General features: G+C 38.3%; 1 protein-coding gene across 2 annotated transcripts in view; it reads right to left on the reverse strand.

Annotated features, from left to right (window-relative positions):
* hecw1.S (HECT, C2 and WW domain containing E3 ubiquitin protein ligase 1 S homeolog) overlaps positions 1-23,154 on the reverse strand; it is a 168,804-nt gene that overhangs the window by 13,615 nt on the left and 132,035 nt on the right. For both annotated transcript variants that reach the window (XM_018269351.2, XM_041567575.1), the window contains 10 exons: positions 16,316-16,437; positions 13,579-13,764; positions 13,254-13,388; positions 12,679-12,784; positions 11,735-11,831; positions 9,831-9,914; positions 9,581-9,690; positions 9,243-9,363; positions 5,344-5,457; positions 4,314-4,466 (listed from right to left, as the gene is read on the reverse strand). In XM_018269351.2, coding sequence (XP_018124840.1) covers positions 4,314-4,466; positions 5,344-5,457; positions 9,243-9,363; positions 9,581-9,690; positions 9,831-9,914; positions 11,735-11,831; positions 12,679-12,784; positions 13,254-13,388; positions 13,579-13,764; positions 16,316-16,437 — 1,228 coding nt within the window. The remainder of the gene's footprint in view (positions 1-4,313; positions 4,467-5,343; positions 5,458-9,242; positions 9,364-9,580; positions 9,691-9,830; positions 9,915-11,734; positions 11,832-12,678; positions 12,785-13,253; positions 13,389-13,578; positions 13,765-16,315; positions 16,438-23,154) is intronic.

A 23,154-nucleotide genomic window follows, 5' to 3' on the forward strand; every position in this document is an offset into this window, starting at 1 on the left:
CAGGGGGGTGATATATGACAGCAACACGCAGAGAGATTGGAGAAAACAAACATATGCTGTGGACTTCAAAAGAAGTGAAGGAGAGAGAAGACAGGTTTTGGCTGTCACTTGAAGCTTTTACCACCCCACCCTCCCTTGTCCTTCCATCGGATCCAATGTGTATAATGTTCCTCAAATCTTCAAATGTTAATTACATTTTTGTTTAACCCCACCACCAGGCATCAAGAGAGCAAGCTTATCAGCAAAGGAGAATTTCTAGAAAATGATGAAATAGCCCAGACCACAACAGTCACAATTTACAATAAACTGGGTTTTGGTGTACAAAGGACTAGGGGATGCAAGAGCCCCTTGGAGCTTGTTTGATAAGAACTTTTTCCCTTGCTCAAGCTCTCACTGGCAGTCACCTGCACCTCACATCAAATAAAAAAATCTACACAAGGTGCAGACCACAGCTTCAGGTAGCGCAGGCCAACCTGGTCCTTACCACTTGCTATAAGGCAGAGCATCTTCTGCTACTGAATCACACTAGTTAGAGGCTGATTCGGGGATGGCACACCTACATGCACCCAGCCCCTCATGCTGAATATAGGCAGCATTGTATTCATACCCATTTTGGAGCAGAGAGCCTAATTTGGCAAAACCTTAAAGCAGTGGGCAAAATACAAAACAAATTGCAGATTGTGGCACTCTAACATTTAGTAAGTAAATGGTCACTTATGAGTATGTGCACTGTCACTGATACCATGAAGAGGGCCAGGGCCTTTAAGCAAACAGTTGGCATTCAGACTATGTGGATTTTGTTGGTATATATTAGCACAGACCTCTAGTGTTTTAAATACAACAGTCCCTCTCACCTCAACTTGTGCACACCACTGATACAGAGTTGGGCTCTGCTTTTAAGTCTACTTAAAGGGAGTTAATAGCTGCTCTAATTTGTGAAAACATATGGTAACAAGTTCTATCTATGAATGGAAAGTTTTAAATGGTTGTCTGTGAACTCTGCACGTGGAAAGCTGCTAATATTTATCGGAAAGTCACAGAATAATCATAAAGGGAATAAGCTGTGTTTTTGTGAAGTTAATGAGCCAATCTGGCTTTCCAGGTGTTAAGAAAAGATTTATAGAATAGAGGTCAAAAGACTCTAACCACAATTTCACTTTATGGTGCTTGACTTTATGTCCATTTACTGTAGATGAAGCAAAGTAGACATGGCACCATTAGTGTAGTGAGGTTTTTCTTTGACAAATGAGCATAAAGTGAAATGTTGAGTTTACAAGTGGTTATTATGGGTTCTAAGGGATTGGTGTGATGTTGGAGAATAAGTCAATGCCTTGCAGCTGACATGACAAATAATAAACTCATTGTACACCCTTTGCAGCTGTTTCTAAGGCAAGTATGTAAAAGCAGGCAGCTGTTGATCAAATGGAGAACCTGTTGCAATACACTTGATTGTGAGTAAGGACAGAGTGTTGGGATGATTTATAAATGTTTACTCAAGTCTTAATTATCTATGATCCGCTGTTTGGTTATATACACAAGAACCTTTTATGTATACAGGAAATTATATATATTTTCGTCTCTAAAAGGTTTACAGAAGTAGTGAAAAAGTTTTGAATAGTATTGAATAGTATTTTTGAAACATGGTTAGAAAGCACTGTAAAATATAACAGTGGTATGTCTTTCTTTTTCTCTCTGGTGTTACACACTTACTTATAACAAACTGTGTGTTTTCTTTGGTATCAGTTACATGATCTGGTGGGTGTGCCCTTCCTAAGTGGTGGGTGTCATGTTTTTTTTATCTATTCAAGCAATACTTTTTGTATTGAGAAAGGTCTAAGGCAGAGACCGAAACATCAGACAGATGCTTTTTAATGTAAATTATAATCAAATATGAACTTTTAATACATTTAAACCCCAGTGTGCACCTCATTTTCTCAATTGGTGGATAATACAGCCGTGTAAGGTAGCACCTGGGTCTTTTTTTCTGTGAACGGAGTGCAGTCATATGAAAAAGTTTGGGAACCCCTCTCAGCCTGCATAATAATTTAGTCCACTTTCAACAAAAAAGATAACAGTGGTATGTCTTTCATTTCCCAGGAACATCTGAGTACTGGGGTGTTTTCTAAAGTTTTAGTGAAGCAGTATTCAGTTGTCAAATCAAATGTGAAAAACTGGATGTGCAAAACTGTGGGTACCCTTGTAATTTTGCTAATTTGAATGCATGTAACTGATCAATACTGATTACTGGCAACACCAAATTGGATTAGCTCATTAAGACTTGAACTTCATAGGCAGGTGTGTCCAATCATGAGAAAAGGTATTTAAGATGGCCAATTGCTAGTTGTGCTTCTTTTTGACTCTCCTCTGAAGAGTGACCACATGGGATCCTCTCAAAAGATCTGAAAACAAAGATTGTTCAGTATCATGGTTTAGGGGGAGGCTACAAAAAGCTATCTCAGAGGTTTAAACTGTCAGTTTCAACTGCAAGGAATGTTATCAGGAAATGGAAGGCCACAGGCAAAGTTGCTATAAAACCCAGGTCTGGCAGGCTAAGAAAAATACAGGAGTGGCATATGCGGAGGATTGTGAGAATGGTTACAGACAACCGAAAGATCACCTCCAAAGACCTGCAAGAACATCTTGCTGCAGATGGTGTATCTGTACATCATTCTACAATTCAGCGCAATTTGTACAAAGAACATCTGTATGACAGGGTGATAAGGAAGAAGCCCTTTCTGTACTCACGCCACAAACAAGAGTCGCTTGTTGTATGCAAAACCTCATTTAGACAAGCCACAGTCATTTTGGAGACAAAAATAGTGTTATTTGGTCATAACAAAAAGCGCTTTGCATGGTGGAAGAAGAACACCGCATTCCAAGAAAAACATCTGCTACCTACTGTCAAATTTGGTGGAGGTTCCATCATGCTGCGGGGCTGTGTGGCTAGTTCAGGGACTGGGGCCCTTGCTAAAGTCCAGGGTCGGATGAATTCAACCAAATATCAACAAATTCTTCAGGATAATGTTCAAGCATCAGTCACAAAGTTGAAGTTACTCATGGGTTGGATATTCCAACAAGACAATGACCCTAAACACACTTAGAAATCTACAAAGGAATTTATGCAGAGGGAGAAGTACAATATTGTGGAATGTTCGTCACAGTCCCCTGACTTGAATATCATCAAAAATCTATGGGATGATTTAAAGCAGGCTGTCCATGCTAGGCAGCCATCAAATGTAACTGAACTGGAGAGATTTTGTATGGACAAATGGTCAAAAATACCGCCATCCAGAATCCAGACACTCATAAAAGGCTTTAGAAGGCGTCTAGAAGCTGCTGCATTTGCAAAAAGAGACTCAACTAAGTATTGATGTAATATCTCTGTGTGGATGCCCAAATTTATTCACCTGTCTAATTTTGTTTTGATGCATATTGCAATAAACTTTATGTCACTGCTAAAATACTACTGTTTCCATAAGGCATGTTATATATTAAAAGGAAGTTGCTACTTTGAAAGCTCAGCCAATGATAAACAAAACTCCAAAGAATTAAAGGAGAAGGAAAGGTTAAAACTAAGTAAACCTTATCAGAAAGGTCCATCTTAATATACCAGTAAACCCCCAAATTAATGCTGCTCTGACTCCCCTGTCAAAAGAAACACTGCATTTCGTTCCTTCTATTGTGTACACATGGGCTTCTGTATCAGACTTCCTGCCTTCAGCTTAAACCTCATTGCCCTGGGCAAGGGCATGCTCAGTTTGTTCCTCTTCCCCCGCCCCTCCCTTCTCTGCTGTAATCTGAGCCCAGAGCAGGGAGAGACTCAGGCAGGAAGTGATGTCACACCACGTTTATACTGCAGCTCCTATCCTAAACAAACAGAGAGTTTCTAGAGCTTTTTACTCAGGTATGGTAAAACATTCTACAGAATAAATATAGCATTCTAGCTTGCACTATTGCAGCTAATATATTGGCAATAAAATGCCTCCGTAGCTTTCCTTCTCCTTTAAGAGGGGTAACCAAACTTTTTCATATGACTGTATATACTCAGAAGTATATTTGTGTGGTAGCAAATGTAAAAATATTTAAATAAATACCTTATTTGCTATTTATGTTAAGGCATAATAAGATATATTTGTGATAATTATGTTGCAGTATCCATCCATTACAAACTGTTAATCATGCCGTATCTGATTACCCAAAATGTATTCATAATGGTAACTTGAGTCCAGGTATTTGCACAGTAAACAGAATTATATAAATTTATGTTGTTATAATTTTGATCTCCCACACATTCAGTCGCATACAATACTTGCCATTCCAAGTGGTTCTCAACAAAAGCTGACATTGGGCTGATTTGTACAGTATATGTATCATTTGCTGAATACTCAAACAGCCCATAGTAAGGATTGAATAGCTCCTGAGAGAGAAGAAAGAAGAATTCTCTAGATGGACCACTGTAATCCAGGCTATAAAAAAGAAAACAAAATAATAAAACACTGTAAATACAATAGTTACTTGATGTTGAATAATGTTGCTTCATGAATAGAATACATCATACAGAAATGTGGTCAGGTAGCCAATTAATACTTGCAATCTATTTTAATTTGTAGCATCAATGTAAAATAACCCTTAAAGGGAATGATACCCCGGAAAAATGGAAGTATATCTAAAAATATATCACCTAATACAGCCCATATTCCCTGTATGAGCCACCATGCTCACAAGAAACCAAGGGCACACATTCATACTAGGTTAAATTAGCCAATGAATGGACAGAGGCACTTCTGGCCTTGTCTCCACTACAGGACTAAAATCATCTCAGCCGTCCATATCTGATAGTGATTGTTGAATTATTCTGCTAGCTGACCTTCTTGACCATTTTTAGTCCTCTGGTGCTCAGTACCATTATGCATCAAAATGAATATTCTGTTACCTACAAGCCATATAAAAAACTTTTTCCCCACCTTTAGGGACTTATTTATTATGCTGTGTAAAACAAAATAGCCGAAAAAATGGTATAAAAAGCTGTGTAAAATAAATGGCAAACTTATAATGGGAGCTTATCCCGAAATGTGTTAGATGTTGCAGATTCTCCACCTGTTGCAATAAATGTCTCTTATCTTATCCGGAGTGCCGCCTGATCTATGTGCTGAGTGAATACATTTTTACATCACATAAATCTACCCCTTAATGTTCTCATAAAGCCCTTTGTAAATAATTGCTACTGAATAAAAAAAACAATAATATTAATAAATATAATGTGCTATTTTTAATATTTTTACATTTTCCATCAGTGACTGGGTTGTCAGAATAAATGAGCCATGTCATTATATTGCTACTTACCCTTCCTCTCCAACAAATGTGATATACAGTTTATTCCTCTGGAGCTCTTTGCGGGAATAAGCCATTACTTGGTTGAAGGTGCCTTCCAAAAGATGGTCCCGACGTATAATAAGTCTATTAATCAAGGGGAACAAAAAGAGAGCAAAATATTATATCAGCCCTACTAAAAATATACCCTAATAAAATGGTTGAACTCTATGTTTATCCTACAGGATTCCAAGAGATTTCAACTTTACTGGAATTTATTGAACAATACAATAAACACTGATAAATAATTTTTAATAGCTTTCATTCTCCAAAAATTCAGGTTTAGTTACCCAGACCAAAGATAGAAAAATTTAATGCAGTTTAACTGGCTCTGGAAAAAACTGACATAGAGTCTACAAATGTGAAAAAAGGCTTAGACTATAAAGCTCCACTGGGGCAGAGACTGATGAGAATGATGTATAATCATTGTAAAGCATTGTGGAATGTGCTAGTGTCCTATTAATAAGAAAAAACACATACTACTTTTTGGTAGCAACAATGTCAACTTGAGCTGTACACTTGTTTTAATTGGTGCTGAATTCTTTACTCTGACATAGAATACAAATTACATTTTTCACTGTGAGGCTGAGGGTATTCTTTGCAATCCAAGATATATTATGTAGGATTTCCAAATTGGGATTTCCAAATTGGGAAATCCTGACAGGACACTGATCATTTGCTGATCACCATGCCATCACCATGCCATCAGTCCCCTCCCCCTGACATCATCAGGCCATCCCCCAGACATCATCATCCCCTCCGCTGATGTCATCAGCCTGCCCCCAATGTCACTGGCCCACCCCAATGTCATCTGCCCCACCCCCGGTGACATGCGTCCCGTCCCCTGCCCAGATTCACAGAATTGAACATGAGGCAACCCTACTAATTTTTAATAAAGTGTGGAGCATTTCCAATATCTGATAGATGGGAGCTAGACATGTTAGTTTCACAGGTGTCATGTGACTTAACGTTAGTCACTCCTTGCAGCTGCACTGCAAATTTTAATGATATCATCCTCCTCACTTCCCACCCCCCAGCATTCCATCAGCAGAACAACAGGAAGGTAACCAGATAACAGCTCCCTGACACCTGCATTCCTAAAAATGTTCCCATACCCCACCTAGTGGTAGATATGTGAACAGCACACAATAATAAAAATCCAAGTCTGGTTAAATCAAGAACTCCTCCAGTTACATTAAGGGGCAGATTTATCAAGGCTCAAAGTGAAAATTCTAATTTTCAAATTCGAATTTCAGAATCAAATTTTCTTTTCTTACAAACTCCAATGAACTTGAAATTCAACCCTTGATAAATCTGCCCCTAAGTAGGAGAAACAATAACTTATCTGAAAGCAATTTCATTGTGAAGTGCATTCTAAAAGCACATGACCAGACACAATGACCTTAGATGGCTGCCTACACAACAATATTACAACAACAAAAAAATACTTATTTGTTCAAGAACAACATTTTAAATGGTAGAATTAATTACTCTGTATACAGTGCAATCATAGCAGAATCCATTTAAATGCAGACATTTTCATATGTTTATTACTTTTGTAAGGTTTCAGAATGTTATTTGTGCAATAAATACTGAAGAAACTATTTTGTTACCTTTATTTTTATACCTCTCATAAACACAATAATGTATTTGTCTTGCAAAGCTTGCACCACAACGTGCTAAAGCATTGTATTCACTAAACTTTATTGTAAACATTATTTATTTTTCACATTTGCATCTACACGTAACAATAGCACAAGGACCATTTTGCTGTGAATATTACCCTTACAGAAAATACATTAACTTTAGATGAATAATATGGCTGCTCCCTCTTTATAGTATTAACACTTGCATCAAAAGGAGAAAGTTCCTTTTCAGTGAAGCATCGATCTTTAAAAGGTTCAGTTGCTGAATGATGAAAAGGTAGTGTTGGACTCAGTGAGGAGACTTATTACACATCAGAGGTCCATTTATAAAGCCTCTAAGTACTCTTGAGAGAATTGCACCAATAAAAATCATCTGGATGAGCACGAAGAGAATATTACTGTAACCATATGATGTAGGAATGCCATATGTAAGACTTCTAAAGGTTGTTTTATCTTGTATACAAAATTTACTGCAAAATATATACATTTTTAAAATTTACCTACAGATAAACAACTTCTCTCCGGTAAAATTTTTTGATTTATGGATGATGAGATGACTGAAATGTGAGCTGCAAACTATGGTGGTGACTCTTTTAAGGTATCACATTTGTAATTTTTGTATTACTCCTACTATTATGCTTATTGTGAATCACTAAAAGACAGATTTCACACTGAATTAATGTCTGTCTGTCGGTTATTAAAGACTTTTTACTATATCTTACATATCCATATTTAAAATATTGTGAAACCTGTAGCCAAGCTGTAGCTGAAAATATACAAAAGTGAATTGGTTTTTCAAATCAACAGCTTAGTCATGCTCTGGTAACTTTTCAAAGTTCATAGCATAATAAGTTTTTTATTTGATGTTTTATGGGTATAAAATTCCAGGGATGAATAGATATAATTATTTTGCTCCAATATTAGGGGGCCCATTTAATTTGAGTAAAGGAATAGAAGAAAAAATACTTCGAATTTCGAATGGTCGAATTTGGCTACTTTGACCATCGAATAGGCTACTTCGACCTTCGACTACGACTTCGACTCGAGCGATTTGATAGTCGAAGTACTGTCTCTTTAAAAAATACTACAACCCCCTACTTCGCCACCTAAAACCTAACGAGGCCAATGTTAGCCCATGGGGAAGGTCCCCATAGGCTTCCTATCAATTTTCTGATCGAAGGAAAATCCTTCGATCGATGGATTAAAATCCTTCGAATTGTTCGATTCGAAAGATTTAATCGTTCTATCGGGTGTTAAGCTAAGGTGTTGATCCAGAGCAACAGAATTTACACCAAGATAGGTTACACTACCAAATATAACCATGTGTTTTAAAAGATGCCTTGAGACCTGCAACATTTAGAATTTTCAAAAAAAAATTTTTTGGATAAAACTCACAAATTTGAATTTAAAACCACCAACTCGAATTTGAATTCGAATGTGAGATTTATCACAACTTGACCCTGGAAACAGTTCTAATTCGACTATTCTCCGTCTAAAACCTGCCAAGTTCATGTAGAAGTCAATGGCAGAGGTCACATGAACTATTTGAAGATGTTAATAGAAGTGATGAGACAAATTTTTGTCAAGTTCCTCTTTGAAAATGATGCCCCATAGACTCCAATGGGATAAAAAAAATGTGTGCGTCAAAAGTCGAGTTCTTTTCTGAGGATAACTCGATTCAAATTCAATTCGAGTTTTTGGGTCGGGACAAATTTATTAGTTTAACATTCGACCTTTGATAAATAACCCCCTAGGTTTACTACACCTTGACACTAACACGATAAGCCTGTGGCTCATTCAATGCAGGTCAGTTGCACTTGTAGGAGCAACACAAACATGTTACTTCCATGTGCTCTGTATTTTGTATTTGCACACAACTGTGTATAATACATCAGAGCAGGCTGAAGCAGCTCATTTGTGCAAAGTGTAAGAAGTGGGTATACCTTGATGAATAAGATTCAAGCTTTCCCATTTCTGCATACATTTATTGCAAACATTTGCAATTACACAGGTAAAGGCTGCAGCCCTACAACATCAAGGGTATGTTTGCAGTGGAAGGTTATAATCAAGTAGTTATTATAATAGGATTATTATTATATGATTGCTGTGTTTAACTGTAACTTATTATATGCAATATATATTTATCAAAACATGAAAAGCAATTTCGATATTATACTACAAATTGATTTGGTCAGGCTTTATTTGTTAAAATATAAACTCACTTACTTAATTTTTCCTGGGCCTTGGCCATACCCTTTGGCTTCAAGTTTTCTGTAGAAGTTTCTTAACTTGGCTTCAAAATCTCTTCTGTAAGGGGAGGGTGCCCTTGCACTGGCACGCTGTAGACCTGAAAAAGCAACGCTAGGCAGTTACTGTACAATGCACTGTAACCTTGAAGAAGAAGAGCAACATAGTTACAAAGCAAAAATGAATGACAAATTAACTAGTAATTATAAAATAAGTAGGTACAATCGGTGACCAGCCATATATTGTTATTAATGTTCACATTGTGTATATGTATTATGTATTACGTTCAGAGATACATAATGGATACAGGCAATTACCTGGAGAGTTCTGAGGTGAGGAGCCAGGTGAACAGCGAGGGGAAAAGTTGTATCCTGGGTGGAAGGCAGCTTGTAGTGGGATATATGACATAATATCTTCCTCAAAAAGGCTGTTAAATATATATAGTATATATTATATTAGACTGGTCATAACACAATTTTTGACAAATGAAAAAGGAACAAAAGGTGCATTTAGTAACAGGGAAAATTTGGGTCAATTCCTATAATACAGGAATTCATAATAACATACCTTAACAGTATTACCAAATCTGCATCACATGATAATTTCTCAAGTCCATGAGTACCTTCTGTTCGTATGTAATGAATCTTTTCCCTGCAACAAGAATGCCACTCTCTATTAGATATTTACATTAACACCAAAGTCATGATATTTATCTGGTAACGGACAGCAAAGTCATTGGGGCAAATTTACTAAAGGACGAAGTGACTAACGCTGGCAAAAATTCGCCAGCATGACTTCATTTTGGAACTTCACAGATTTACTAACGGTCGCTGGCATAACTTCGCTAGCGAAGAAGATTCTAGCGGTACTTCGCTCCCTAACGCTAGGCGAATTTACACCCTGGCGAATGGACGTAACTATGCAAATTCAAAAAGATGCGGATTTTACTGAACGTTACCTTTTGCGCCAGACTTGCCTTCACCACCTCAGAAGTGCAAATGCAATAGAGTTGCTCAAAAAACAGTTGAAAATTTTCTCAGTCCCAAAAAACTCTAGCATCTTTTCCTTTTCTCAGGATGATAGGCTGCAAAAAAGTGTAATTTATTGGGGGGTAACCGGGCTTCCCCGCCTACATTTCCTAACATATGGCACATAAACTATACACTGGGCTCATGTGTAGGGCATTATAACAACTTTATTTTATTTTATTAAGGTTTCCTGGGCTTGTGTAGTGTAATGAATTTGTTGCAACATATACGTCCATTGAACTTTAACTTCCCGCCATATGCAAATTAGGCAATGCTAGCACAACTTTGCTTCACTTGGCGCAGTAACGCTAGTGCTCTGGAACACAACTTCAGATTTTAGTGAATTAGCGTTGTCCTGGTGAATCTACGCCTGTCAAAGTGTTGCGCTGTGAGCAAAGCCGTCGAAGGTTAGTGAATTTGCCCCATTGTGTTTGATGGATTACCCACTAAACTCAGACATAGTGCCCATGCCGTACATAGAGTAAGTGGATTTGTTACCTCCTTTACAATTAATATTACCTAAATCCTATGTTCTCTCTGTGCATGTGTATTTTCTGGGAGAAAAAAACATTACTCTCACCATGATATATGTATATAACATGGGTTTCACTATACAAATATATTGACTGCACAGATACATAACATAATCATTGTCATTGATCTGAAGACTGTAAATAATTTATTTTTATATCACACATCGCTAAAGCATATTAACAGAACACATGGATGAACTTGATCTTATAACAGACAAAGGTACCAAAGTAGAGGGATAACACAGAAAAATGTTACTTCAAATGCAACCAGGTTGCCTTATACACTACACTAGTCTCTAACGGTGTATTCTGGAACTTATTTAGTAATTCTAGTTATAGCTCTAGGCACAAAAATGTCACCTGATTAAACAGGATACACTAAGAGATGTGCTTAGCTACATTAGGGCTGTGCATCAAACTGTTGGTTGCGCTTACTTTAATGCAGCAAAGTTTTGTACTTAATGCTTGCCTCAACCATGCAGCAAGTCTAGGGCTGGATAGCACAAGTTCCACATGACCATGGGAACTATAAATGCAAATGAATGCCTTTATATACAGATTTGAATTGTCATGTTCTGTTGTAGCATTGGTATAGTTTTGTCAGCTAAGGAGTTAAGGTTACCATTTACCAGATTGGGCTTCCAGGGACCAAAATGGGCAGGCGAAGAAAATATTTACAGCTGGTTGCCCCCAAAACAATAGGAATTCAAAAGTAACTTTGTAATGGGGTCCAAGGCTACTGTGGGAAGTCAATAAGGCATTCTTCCCAAGGGCCCAGGTAGCCTTTGTCATCCACTGGGTGTATTCACTTTTACAAATCTAAACTCTAACTCAAAAAACATGTGTTTACTACAATCATGCAAGGTTCTGTACATGAGCAGTCCCATTGTTTAAAGTAACTTTTTAATACCTGAGTGCATGATTTCTAGATAAACTTGGCTGTCGTTCTTGTAGCATCTCAAAAATGTTCGGCTGACGCAGAAAAGCAACAATCTTATCATTGTAGGCTATGAGATACAAACATATCTTGAGTTATATTTAATAAAATATATATATATACATTGACAGAGAATTCAGTCAGTTTTTATGACCCTATACTGTTCTCAAGTAGCTATATGTATGTATCGCAACATTATTCTTAAAATTGGGTACAATTGGGGCTTTATTCAATTTTGGCAAGGTTTGCAGATACGATATTGGTGTGTGATAAAAAGGAAACAGTGACACACTTCTGAATGATTATTACCCACATTACATTTTCTTACAAAAAAATATAATTTAGTACTGTAAAATAAGTATTAAACAGTGTGCGCAAAAAAAAAAGGTGTTTAGAATGAGGACAATTTGGCCACAATTTTGCCCTTGGCATGAAGGATGAGATATATATATATATATTGTATATTGAAATATTTTTTCCATAGACCCAAACAGGTGGTGTCAGGATCTTAAACCAGAGATGGAGTCACATGGTAGTCAGGAGGTGGCCTTAACAAAGATCCTGGCTCATATGTGTTTTTGTGAATTGAATTATACTTTCTTTATGAGTAGTATATATCATTTGTGTTCCCTTACAATTAACGTTCCTTTTTACAGTTCATGTCACTGAAATGCCTTTTTTAAAATCCCATTGTAGATTGTGTAAATTATATTGCTATACACATTGCTTAGCATTAATATATCGGTCATGTAACCATTTCACTTTCTTTAAATATAACAGTATTTTATATATATATATATAAAATACTGTTATATTTAAACACACACAATATATATATATATATATATATATATATATATATATATATATATATATATATATATATATATATACATAGGAAGCAAATAAATACTCACCTAGAGGTACAGCTTCATTTTGATGCTGGTTTCGCACTGCTGTGACTAAACTATGACCAGGTCTAGCTAATAAAGAAGCACCCCTATTTCTGGAGACTTCTGAAGCCTGGAAATGGAAAATATATATAAATGTTGCATCTTTTGAAACCACTGGGCTTAAAGAAATACAAAGTCAGTCCCCAAAGTGTACGATTGTTGTAAAATCACTAACATGAAGCTATTTTTCAATATAGATGCATTATTCATTCATTAAACTCCAGAGCATGAATATGCAAATACATATACAGACCTATCTAGACACTATACTATATAACTATACTCTTTATACCAATGTCTATACTAACTGTAGATCTTTACATCTCAATAGCCTTAGATATTATGCTTTTTCAAGAGATCATCCAAGCCAGTGTAGCCCAGCAGAGTTTTTCTCAACCTCACCTACGGTATGTTGCCAAGTGCTTGGATTCATGCATTGTGAGCTACTGTTTTTCATAACTGTGATTTTGCAGTATATTTTGAGAGTTTGTATGCACTGTAGGGAAAAAAATGGTTAGTTATCTTGCTTCTGTCTTTACCTCTCCAGCACTATAACTTCTAAGCCTCTGAAGGTGCTGTCTGTGTGTCAGGTGATTTGGAAGGCGCCCATTCTGAAGTGGAATTCTTGGGTCAATAAATGTTGTTGCTCGACTGTTGTGGTCTACAAAGAAAGACTGCAAAACAAAATATAATACTGAAATTCCAAGTACGTTTTTCATATGGACATACTTCAGACAATTGGGGAATTAGACACAACTGCTAGGGGTTCCAGTATTTAAAGATTTCTGATAAACATGTTATATGCATTGTGGTCTCTAGCATGATTTTACTTTGGGGCTCATTGACCTTCACTTTCCCTCATACCTTTCCCTGTTGGTCAGTTTTAATTTCCCATCCTCGTGGCAACTCCAGACTGGTGTCAGCAAACATGTTAAAAAAGTTCACCAAGTCCCTGTTGTGCTGGTACCGTTCAAAGTTCCTTGCATCCCTTCGGATTTTCAAAACCATGTGCTTCAAGCAGGTGCTGTTTGTAAAAACTCGGTAGGCACTCTATGTATAGCAAGGTAAGAAAACATCATGTTATTGAATCAGATTATAGAGTATTTTCTTAAATAAAGTGTACATTTTGCCAAATCTCAGTTAGCCTGATAAAGTGTGTATAATCACATTAAAAAAGTTACAGTTTGTATTAATGCAATACAATTAACTGCACTACAAGTATATTTGCTTTTGTGCTGTAACATATTGAAATACATTTGTTGAGAATTATGTTTCCTGAAGTGGTGAGCACAGAATTGTTCACTTCTATGGTGGTGTGTTTATCAACACAAGCATCTTCTATATATAAAGCATTTCTCATGTACTTACAGTATAGAGGAAATAGGCAATTAGCAATATGAATGCTTTCAATAATTGATTTCTGTTTTCCCAACCTGACACATAGTGCCGAAAACATTGCGTACGCCTGTAATATCTGCAGAAGGTGTGCTTCATTCAAGCACATCTTGAACATGCATCAGAGGGTCTTTTACTTGTTTTTAAGGACAGATTTAGGAAGCACTTAAAGTACAATTTCTCCACTTATGCTCCACCTATGTCCCAAAATCCATCCTCCATAAGAACAATTCCCCCCACCCCACTGCCTTTACCCATTCAAGAAGTACTTGAACATGAAAACCAACAGTAAAGTAGTATTCGGGAAGGTGGTGGGAAAGTGGATTGTTACTTGTGCAAATTCATTGTCTGCCTGGATATTGACTAGGATTCCTCCTGATCCCTATTGGACTTTAATCCCTAAACTTCCTCCTTGGTCCAGACAACTCCCACTGGGAGCTGATATGCCCCGACATTATAATCGGGCCTTGAACCCGTGACCTGGAAGAGCTTTTAACTTGGCACAAAATTTTGTGCCAAGCGTGTGACGTCATCGTGCTGGCATCATGGCACCAGCGTAAATCAACATGAGTCATGGGCGCCGCCATCTTGGATCTGACGCCGCCGGAAATGGGAGCGCTGCCGGGCGCTCCTGACACCCTTTTTTCAATTTCTTGAGGCATGTCTAAAAGCTGGCAAGTCCATTTAAAAGTCAATGGGAGTTGTCCTAGGCAAAATTCAAGCATTTTTTTATTGGAGTTTTTGAGTTTTTAAACTTAAAAAAATCAAGTTTTGATAAATAAGTCCAATAATGTACAGTTGTCTCATTTATAAACATTTTGCAAATTAGCACATGATTGGCAAGGGTTGCTGCCCATTGGCTATAAATGATCCCCTATGTGTTTTTTTATTGTGCCAACCATGAAAATTAATATATTTTTTGCACATGTGGTGGCAACTAATAAAGATAACTTTAATATTTTTCTTGAGCATAACCAGTTTTGGGTATATTTGTGTGAAAACATATCATAAAAATGTATGGTCTGATACTTTGGAGTACAAAAGCATAGTTATTTAGACAGTGAGTATTAATATAATATTTTCAATACTTTTAGGGGTTTTATGACACATAAACTGCAATTATTATTTTTATAGGGACCAATGTGTCAACCATGAAAATAAGAATGCATATTTCATACATAAAACTTGAAAACGGATAGTCTGAAAACTCTAATTCATGAATTCTTGAATTGTAAAAACATTACCAACCAGGTCCCCTTAAAGTCAAGTGGCTTTGTGACTCTGGACAACATAGTATGACCATTGTTCACAGATGGTGCATTTGTTTGGCTTACCTGAATTTTAAATATGCAAATTCAGTACTCAGCCAACACTTTAGTGGAGCATTTAGTATTCAGTTGTATATAATTATTTTGAATTTAGTGCATCTCTTGCTGATGGAATTAAGTGGGGAAATAAAAGCTAGTAAAATCTAGTAAAGGCTATTACTTTTTTATGTTGTAAAACGCTTTGAATTCAGTGGGATGTATACGTTTATATAAAAATATTTAGTTGTAGGGGCATAATTACTATGTGTATGTTGCAATCCAGCATGCTAATATCTGGTACAGTTCTTCACTGATTTCTGCTTTATACAGGTCAGGAATCTCTGTAAAACTACACATATCTGGAATACTGATGTGGTTGTGTGGTATGGGGGGTCCATGTACATTCATATAAAAATAATATATTTATAGCATATATATTATAAAAAATATGTTGCCTGTTTTCTTTTTTGTGTATTATGTATTTAGTCAAAGTGTTTTAAAAGTGAGATTACACAGATATGATTAGAAATATGCAACAAATAGAGCAATGCCAAAAATCTGTCTACAAAAATACATTATAATTTTAATTGTATTTTATAATAAGACCATGAGTTTGTATTCAATGTAGATAAATGGGTTATTCTATCTATCAACATGCTCAACTGAATATTCCTTCCAGCTGTTGCTCTCTCTCTTATCCACCTTCCCCCTATGGAACTAGGGTGTGCCCTTGACCTAGACAGCTTGTAACAGTTGAGCCTATGCAAACAAGTTAAATTAGTATAATAAGGGTAAATTGTTTTGATATTTCAGCTTTCTTGTTTGTGATGGAAATGGAAACCATATGCCTCCTATGGGAAACAGGATGTAGACAGATCAAGTGAAACCATTATACTTACATAGTTTGCATGCAGTACAGTAAAAAACTCTGGGTTGGTTATAAACTTGACAGCTGGGGACTGCAGCAATAATGTAATTTTTTGAGAATTTATAGGTGTTAGGGATCCCTCTCTTCGTAGTTCTGTAAAAGAAAATAAACATTCCTGCTGTGAGCAAAGGGGAAAATACCATAACATTTTAGGAAAAGAAAATATATTTGCTATGTAACTAGTATATAAACCTTCAATTTATATGCCCCAGATATGGCTTGTTACTTTGATTTTATGAATAACATTATTTAATTTATTCCCTGCCAAATATAACCACACAGTTGGGTGTGTAGTGGGGTCAGCTAAAAGAGAAAGTTGCATTAGATCAACTAATAGATACGCTAATAGAAGTGCTTTCATTTCATGGAAAACCATTTTTTTTAAATCATCATATACATCTGAAGGATATCTGTAGGATAAAGCGGTAAAACCACTTGAATGAATGGCTTCTCATGTGCCTTGCAGCAAAGAGAACATTTGGCAACCCCCATGAAGATTTCTATAAGGATAATGTATCAAGTACAAATTGTATATCAAGAAAATTCTGTCTATTCAATTTATTCTAATTTGTGTTTGATGGTGACTCATCAAACATGATTTACTGAATATAAAGATGTGGTTGCCAAAAGCAAAATTTCAATCAGCAATTAACTTGTTTTACATTTTAATAGTCTACTATAAGTTACTATGGTGTGCAGGTGCAAATTTTTTTTTTTATTTAAACAGTTGCAGCAATAAGATGTTACATGTGAAAGTGCACAGTAAAATTTGTATCTTTGTTTTGCATCCAAGAAATGATAACAACTCACTTATAACACGATCTTCACAACAAAAGCTGCATAAGGGGCCAGGGCAAGAAATGTGTTTGTCTTAAGAGATGCCAATACAAAATAAAACACTTAAATTAATGCAGTAAAAATTAATTTCCCATTCAGCTGGCAGGGCCTGTCTTTGAATGTTTACTAAATTGGTTTTATTATTTCTAAAAACTTTGCGTTTTCTATTATGTTCATTCCCCACTCATTGTATCACCACAGCTTCCAGCCCCCATTAATATACCTGTACCAGTTTTTAAGTTATGAACAATAGTTTTCTTTGATTAATAGTAACATTAAAGGGATCCTGTCATCGGAAAACATGCTTTTTTCAAAACGCATCAGTTAACAGTGCTACCCCAGCAGAATTGTGCACTGAAATCCATTTCTCAAAAGAGCAAACAGATTTTTTATATTCAATTTTGAAATCTGACATGGGGCTAGACATTTTGTCAATTTCCCAGCTGCCCCCAGTCATGTGACTTGTGCCTGCATTTTAGGAGAGAAATGCTTTCTGGCAGGCTGCTGTTTTTCCTTCTCAATGTAACTGAATGTGTTTCAGTGGACATGGGTTTTTACTATTGAGTGCTGTTCTTAGATCTACCAGGCAGCTGTTATCTTGTGTTAGGGAGCTGCTATCTGGTTACCTTCCCATTGTTCTTTTTTTGGCTGCTGGGGGGAAAAAGGGAGGGGGGTGATATCACTCCAACTTGCAGTACAGCAGTAAAGAGTGATTGAAGTTTATCAGAGCACAAGTCACATGACTTGGGGCAGCTGGGAAATTGACAATATGTCTAGACCCATGTCAGATTTCAAAATTGAATATAAAAAAAATCTGTTTGCTCTTTTAAGAAATGGATTTCAGTGCAGAATTCTACTGAAGCAGCACTATTAACTGATTAATTTTGAAAAAACATTTTTTCCCATGACAGTATCCCTTTAATGTTCAGTATGAATGGTCTGTACTTGTGCAATAACAGGTAGAAGCTACTCTTAGCCACTGACAGATGACAAGTGTATCTTTTGTTGGTGATAGTACCATATATAACTATATATAACTATCTGTGCAGATTTAAACACTAGCAAGCTTTAGTATAAACAGAAAACCCACACAAAGATTAATCAAACCCTCGTAATCAAACCCAATTATCAGTGCCCATCTGGATCACATGGCACAGTGAAAATGTGTAAGTGTATATATATATATATATATATATATATATATATACAGTCCAAATACTGGTGCACTCAAAACAAACGTTAATGCCTAGGTGCTGGTTAAAACAGGACATGTATATAGCAAAGAAAACCGCACACACAGGTCTTTTCAAGGTGCAAAATCCAAAAAATTGTATTTATTCCAACGTTTCGGCTATTCACTTAAGCCGTCATCAGGAAGTGATACACATACAAACAACCCTCCAATTAAACCCCCTTTGGCGCCAAAACCTATTGTATGACGTCATGAGTGGGTGTGTCTGATGAAACAAACCCTTATGGAGTGTAGACAATCACCACATTGATATATTTATTGTGCATAATCCACCCTGTGACATTTCATATATCCAAACATAATACTGTGTGCCTTGATGTGCAATAGTGTGCTATAGCCCACACCATTATACGTGAAGCCACGTCTGTGTTCTAACCAAGGCCACATGTGCAGCCAGTGTGTAAAAGAACAGACCCACCAGAGGATATGCTGACTGTTCCGTGTATATCTCGCCATCCACTGTAGCTTCCGCAATCACATGAGATGCCACACGCTGTCAGTTACGATTGTTCCTGCGTCCCTCCTGTTTGATCAGTGCCGTTTCTCCGCAACTATACTGAACCTTCCGTGCCTGCCGTCCGTCTAGCTCCTCCTCTCCGCCGTGCGGATAGCCAATGGGAAGCCATCACCTGCTTCAAGCAAGTGTGACTCCCTCTGTCATTGCCGCACCACTCACCTGGGGATCGAATAGTGTTTCTGCACCTCTTAGCCAATAGCAATTTCCCCTTCTACTACCCTGGCGACCACGTCAGGAGCGTAGGGCGCCGATCGGCACCCATGCGCCCTGAATGTAGGAACACCACTCTAGGTAGGGGTACCTCGGCTGGCAGGCATACTTACAGGGAGCTTGGAGGAAGACAGATGGGTATTGCACCTTTGACAAACCGGGGAGGCAGTGTGATGTACACCTGTTGGTGGCTGTACGGTGTATTCTAGTGCTCCTTTGACAACAAGTGCAGCGTGATGCGGAGCTCAGTGTTCGGCCGACCTGTCAATGCCCGCAGCATATCCTCCACGGTGGACCTGAAAATAAAACATTTAAAAACAATTAAAGAAATTAAAGAAATGTCCTAAGTACGGTTATGTCACAACAAGCTATGAAACATAGTCAAGCAATATCAGCCAGAGCAACAGATTCCCCCATTTTCCGCTTATGACCACAGTGTATCTCAGTACCACTACAATCAAACGTATATATAGTCCAGGGTGGAGATGTCAATTAATATCTATAGTCATCATCAGGAAGTCTTGAATGTAGGTGTTTCTTCACACCTTCCCACCGTTGTAGGCACAGTCATTATACATACTATTATAAAGCGTAAAGGGCCTAGCACCCTCAATCAAATTTTTAGTAGAACTGTGTCATGGGGAGGGTTTCGTTCAATCCTTTTGGTACCAGAGTCTCCAGCTTGAAGATCCACATCGATTCCTTACGAAGGAGTAACAAGTCTCTATGTCCCCCTCTCCGTGGGTTAGGCACATGATCAATGATCATATGCCTAAACTGTGGTAGTGTATGGTTATACTCCAGCCAATGTTTAGCAATCGGTTGGTCTGCTTTTCCCGTCTTCAAAGCCGCTCTTATGGCGCACCGGTGGTTGTTCATATGCTCTCGGTATGTCGTAGATGCTTTGCCCACATAATGTAGTCCACATGGGCACCAGGCCATGTAGACCACATGATCCGAAGTGCAGGTCACTCTGTGTAGTATCCTAAATTTCCTCCCAGTTCTTGGATGTGTGAAGGATGTTGCTTGTAGCATCCCACTGCACGTCAAGCAGTTGGCACATTTAAAGCAACCAGTCTTCAGTGGTTTGTTGAGCCAAGTTTCCCCCCCCTTAGTCTTTAAGGTTATATCCTTAACCATCAGTTGGTCCCCAAGGTTGCGACCCCTCCTGTAGGCCATCATGGGTTTCTTTTTGCCAAAAAAAGGTAGGCTGGCATCCGTGTTAACAATTTCCCATCTGTTGTTAAGCGATTGTTTGATTTGAGGGCTATTCGTTGTCCAATCTGTTACAAATACCGAGCCACACAGAAAACACAAAGGGAATTTCTCACAACAAATGGCTCTAAGAAACCCTCAGTCCCTGAGTTGGTATTTGTAACAGATTGGACAACGAATAGCCCTCAAATCAAACAATCGCTTAACAACAGATGGGAAATTGTTAACACGGATGCCAGCCTACCTTTTTTTGGCAAAAAGAAACCCATGATGGCCTACAGGAGGGGTCGCAACCTTGGGGACCAACTGATGGTTAAGGATATAACCTTAAAGACTAAGGGGGGGGAAACTTGGCTCAACAAACCACTGAAGACTGGTTGCTTTAAATGTGCCAACTGCTTGACGTGCAGTGGGATGCTACAAGCAACATCCTTCACACATCCAAGAACTGGGAGGAAATTTAGGATACTACACAGAGTGACCTGCACTTCGGATCATGTGGTCTACATGGCCTGGTGCCCATGTGGACTACATTATGTGGGCAAAGCATCTACGACATACCGAGAGCGTATGAACAACCACCGGTGCGCCATAAGAGCGGCTTTGAAGACGGGAAAAGCAGACCAACCGATTGCTAAACATTGGCTGGAGTATAACCATACACTACCACAGTTTAGGCATATGATCATTGATCATGTGCCTAACCCACGGAGAGGGGGACATAGAGACTTGTTACTCCTTCGTAAGGAATCGATGTGGATCTTCAAGCTGGAGACTCTGGTACCAAAAGGATTGAACGAAACCCTCCCCATGACACAGTTCTACTAAAAATTTGATTGAGGGTGCTAGGCCCTTTACGCTTTATAATAGTATGTATAATGACTGTGCCTACAACGGTGGGAAGGTGTGAAGAAACACCTACATTCAAGACTTCCTGATGATGACTATAGATATTAATTGACATCTCCACCCTGGACTATATATACGTTTGATTGTAGTGGTACTGAGATACACTGTGGTCATAAGCGGAAAATGGGGGAATCTGTTGCTCTGGCTGATATTGCTTGACTATGTTTCATAGCTTGTTGTGACATAACCGTACTTAGGACATTTCTTTAATTTCTTTAATTGTTTTTAAATGTTTTATTTTCAGGTCCACTGTGGAGGATATGCTGCGGGCATTGACAGGTCGGCCGAACACTGAGCTCCGCATCACGCTGCACTTGTTGTCAAAGGAGCACTAGAATACACCGTACAGCCACCAACAGGTGTACATCACACTGCCTCCCCGGTTTGTCAAAGGTGCAATACCCGTCTGTCTTCCTCCAAGCTCCCTGTAAGTATGCCTGCCAGCCGAGGTACCCCTACCTAGAGTGGTGTTCCTACATTCAGGGCGCATGGGTGCCGATCGGCGCCCTACGCTCCTGACGTGGTCGCCAGGGTAGTAGAAGGGGAAATTGCTATTGGCTAAGAGGTGCAGAAACACTATTCGATCCCCAGGTGAGTGGTGCGGCAATGACAGAGGGAGTCACACCGGCTTGAAGCAGGTGAAGGCTTCCCATTGGCTATCCACACGGCGGAGAGGAGGAGCTAGACGGACGGCAGACACGGAAGGTTCAGTATAGTTGCGGAGAAACGGCACTGATCAAACAGGAGGGACGCAGGAACAATCGTAACTGACAGCGTGTGGCATCTCATGTGATTGCGGAAGCTACAGTGGATGGCGAGATATACACGGAACAGTCAGCATATCCTCTGGTGGGTCTGTTCTTTTACACACTGGCTGCACATGTGGCCTTGGTTAGAACACAGACGTGGCTTCACGTATAATGGTGTGGGCTATAGCACACTATTGCACATCAAGGCACACAGTATTATGTTTGGATATATGAAATGTCACAGGGTGGATTATGCACAATAAATATATCAATGTGGTGATTGTCTACACTCCATAAGGGTTTGTTTCATCAGGCACACCCACTCATGACGTCATACAATAGGTTTTGGCGCCAAAGGGGGTTTAATTGGAGGGTTGTTTGTATGTGTATCACTTCCTGATGACGGCTTAAGTGAATAGCCGAAACGTTGGAATAAATACAATTTTTTGGATTTTGCACCTTGAAAAGACCTGTGTGTGCGGTTTTCTTTGCTATATATATATATATATATATATATATATATATATATATATATATATATATATATATATATATATATATATATATGTAGATAAGAAGTATTATAACAACGGTGGGCTACAAAATTACTGGGCCAAAGTGAAGTTTAATTTCAAGTGAAGGTCTGAATTAAGGTGGATTGATAGTATCAAGAGAGGGGGCATATTTTTTTGCAATATGACATGTGAATTAAGTTTTATTAGAGTTAAGTTTTAACAGTTTAAGGTGGCCATACACGGGCCGATAAAAGCTGCCGACAGACCGAGTCGGCAGCTTATTGGCCCGTGTATGGGGGCCCCCGACGGGCTTCCCCGATCGAGATCTGGCCGAAAGTTGATGCGGTCCCGCGATCCGACCGCCCGTTTGCGAACGCTAGGATCCGATCGTTGGGCCCTAGGGCCCACGATCGGATCAGCCCGATATTGGCCACTGGGCATATCGGACATAGATCCTCTCGTTTGGCGACATCGCCAAACAAGCGGATCTCTACATGTATGGGGACCTTAAGTTAAGAGTTAAGTTTTAACAGCTTATTTAGACGTAGGAGATGTATACATTGTGTCAAACATCTTCTCAGTGAATGATACATAAGTAGCATTAAT

This window comes from Xenopus laevis, chromosome 6S (genome assembly GCF_017654675.1).
Source record: "Xenopus laevis strain J_2021 chromosome 6S, Xenopus_laevis_v10.1, whole genome shotgun sequence".
In the NCBI taxonomy this organism is placed as follows: Eukaryota; Metazoa; Chordata; class Amphibia; order Anura; family Pipidae; genus Xenopus; species Xenopus laevis.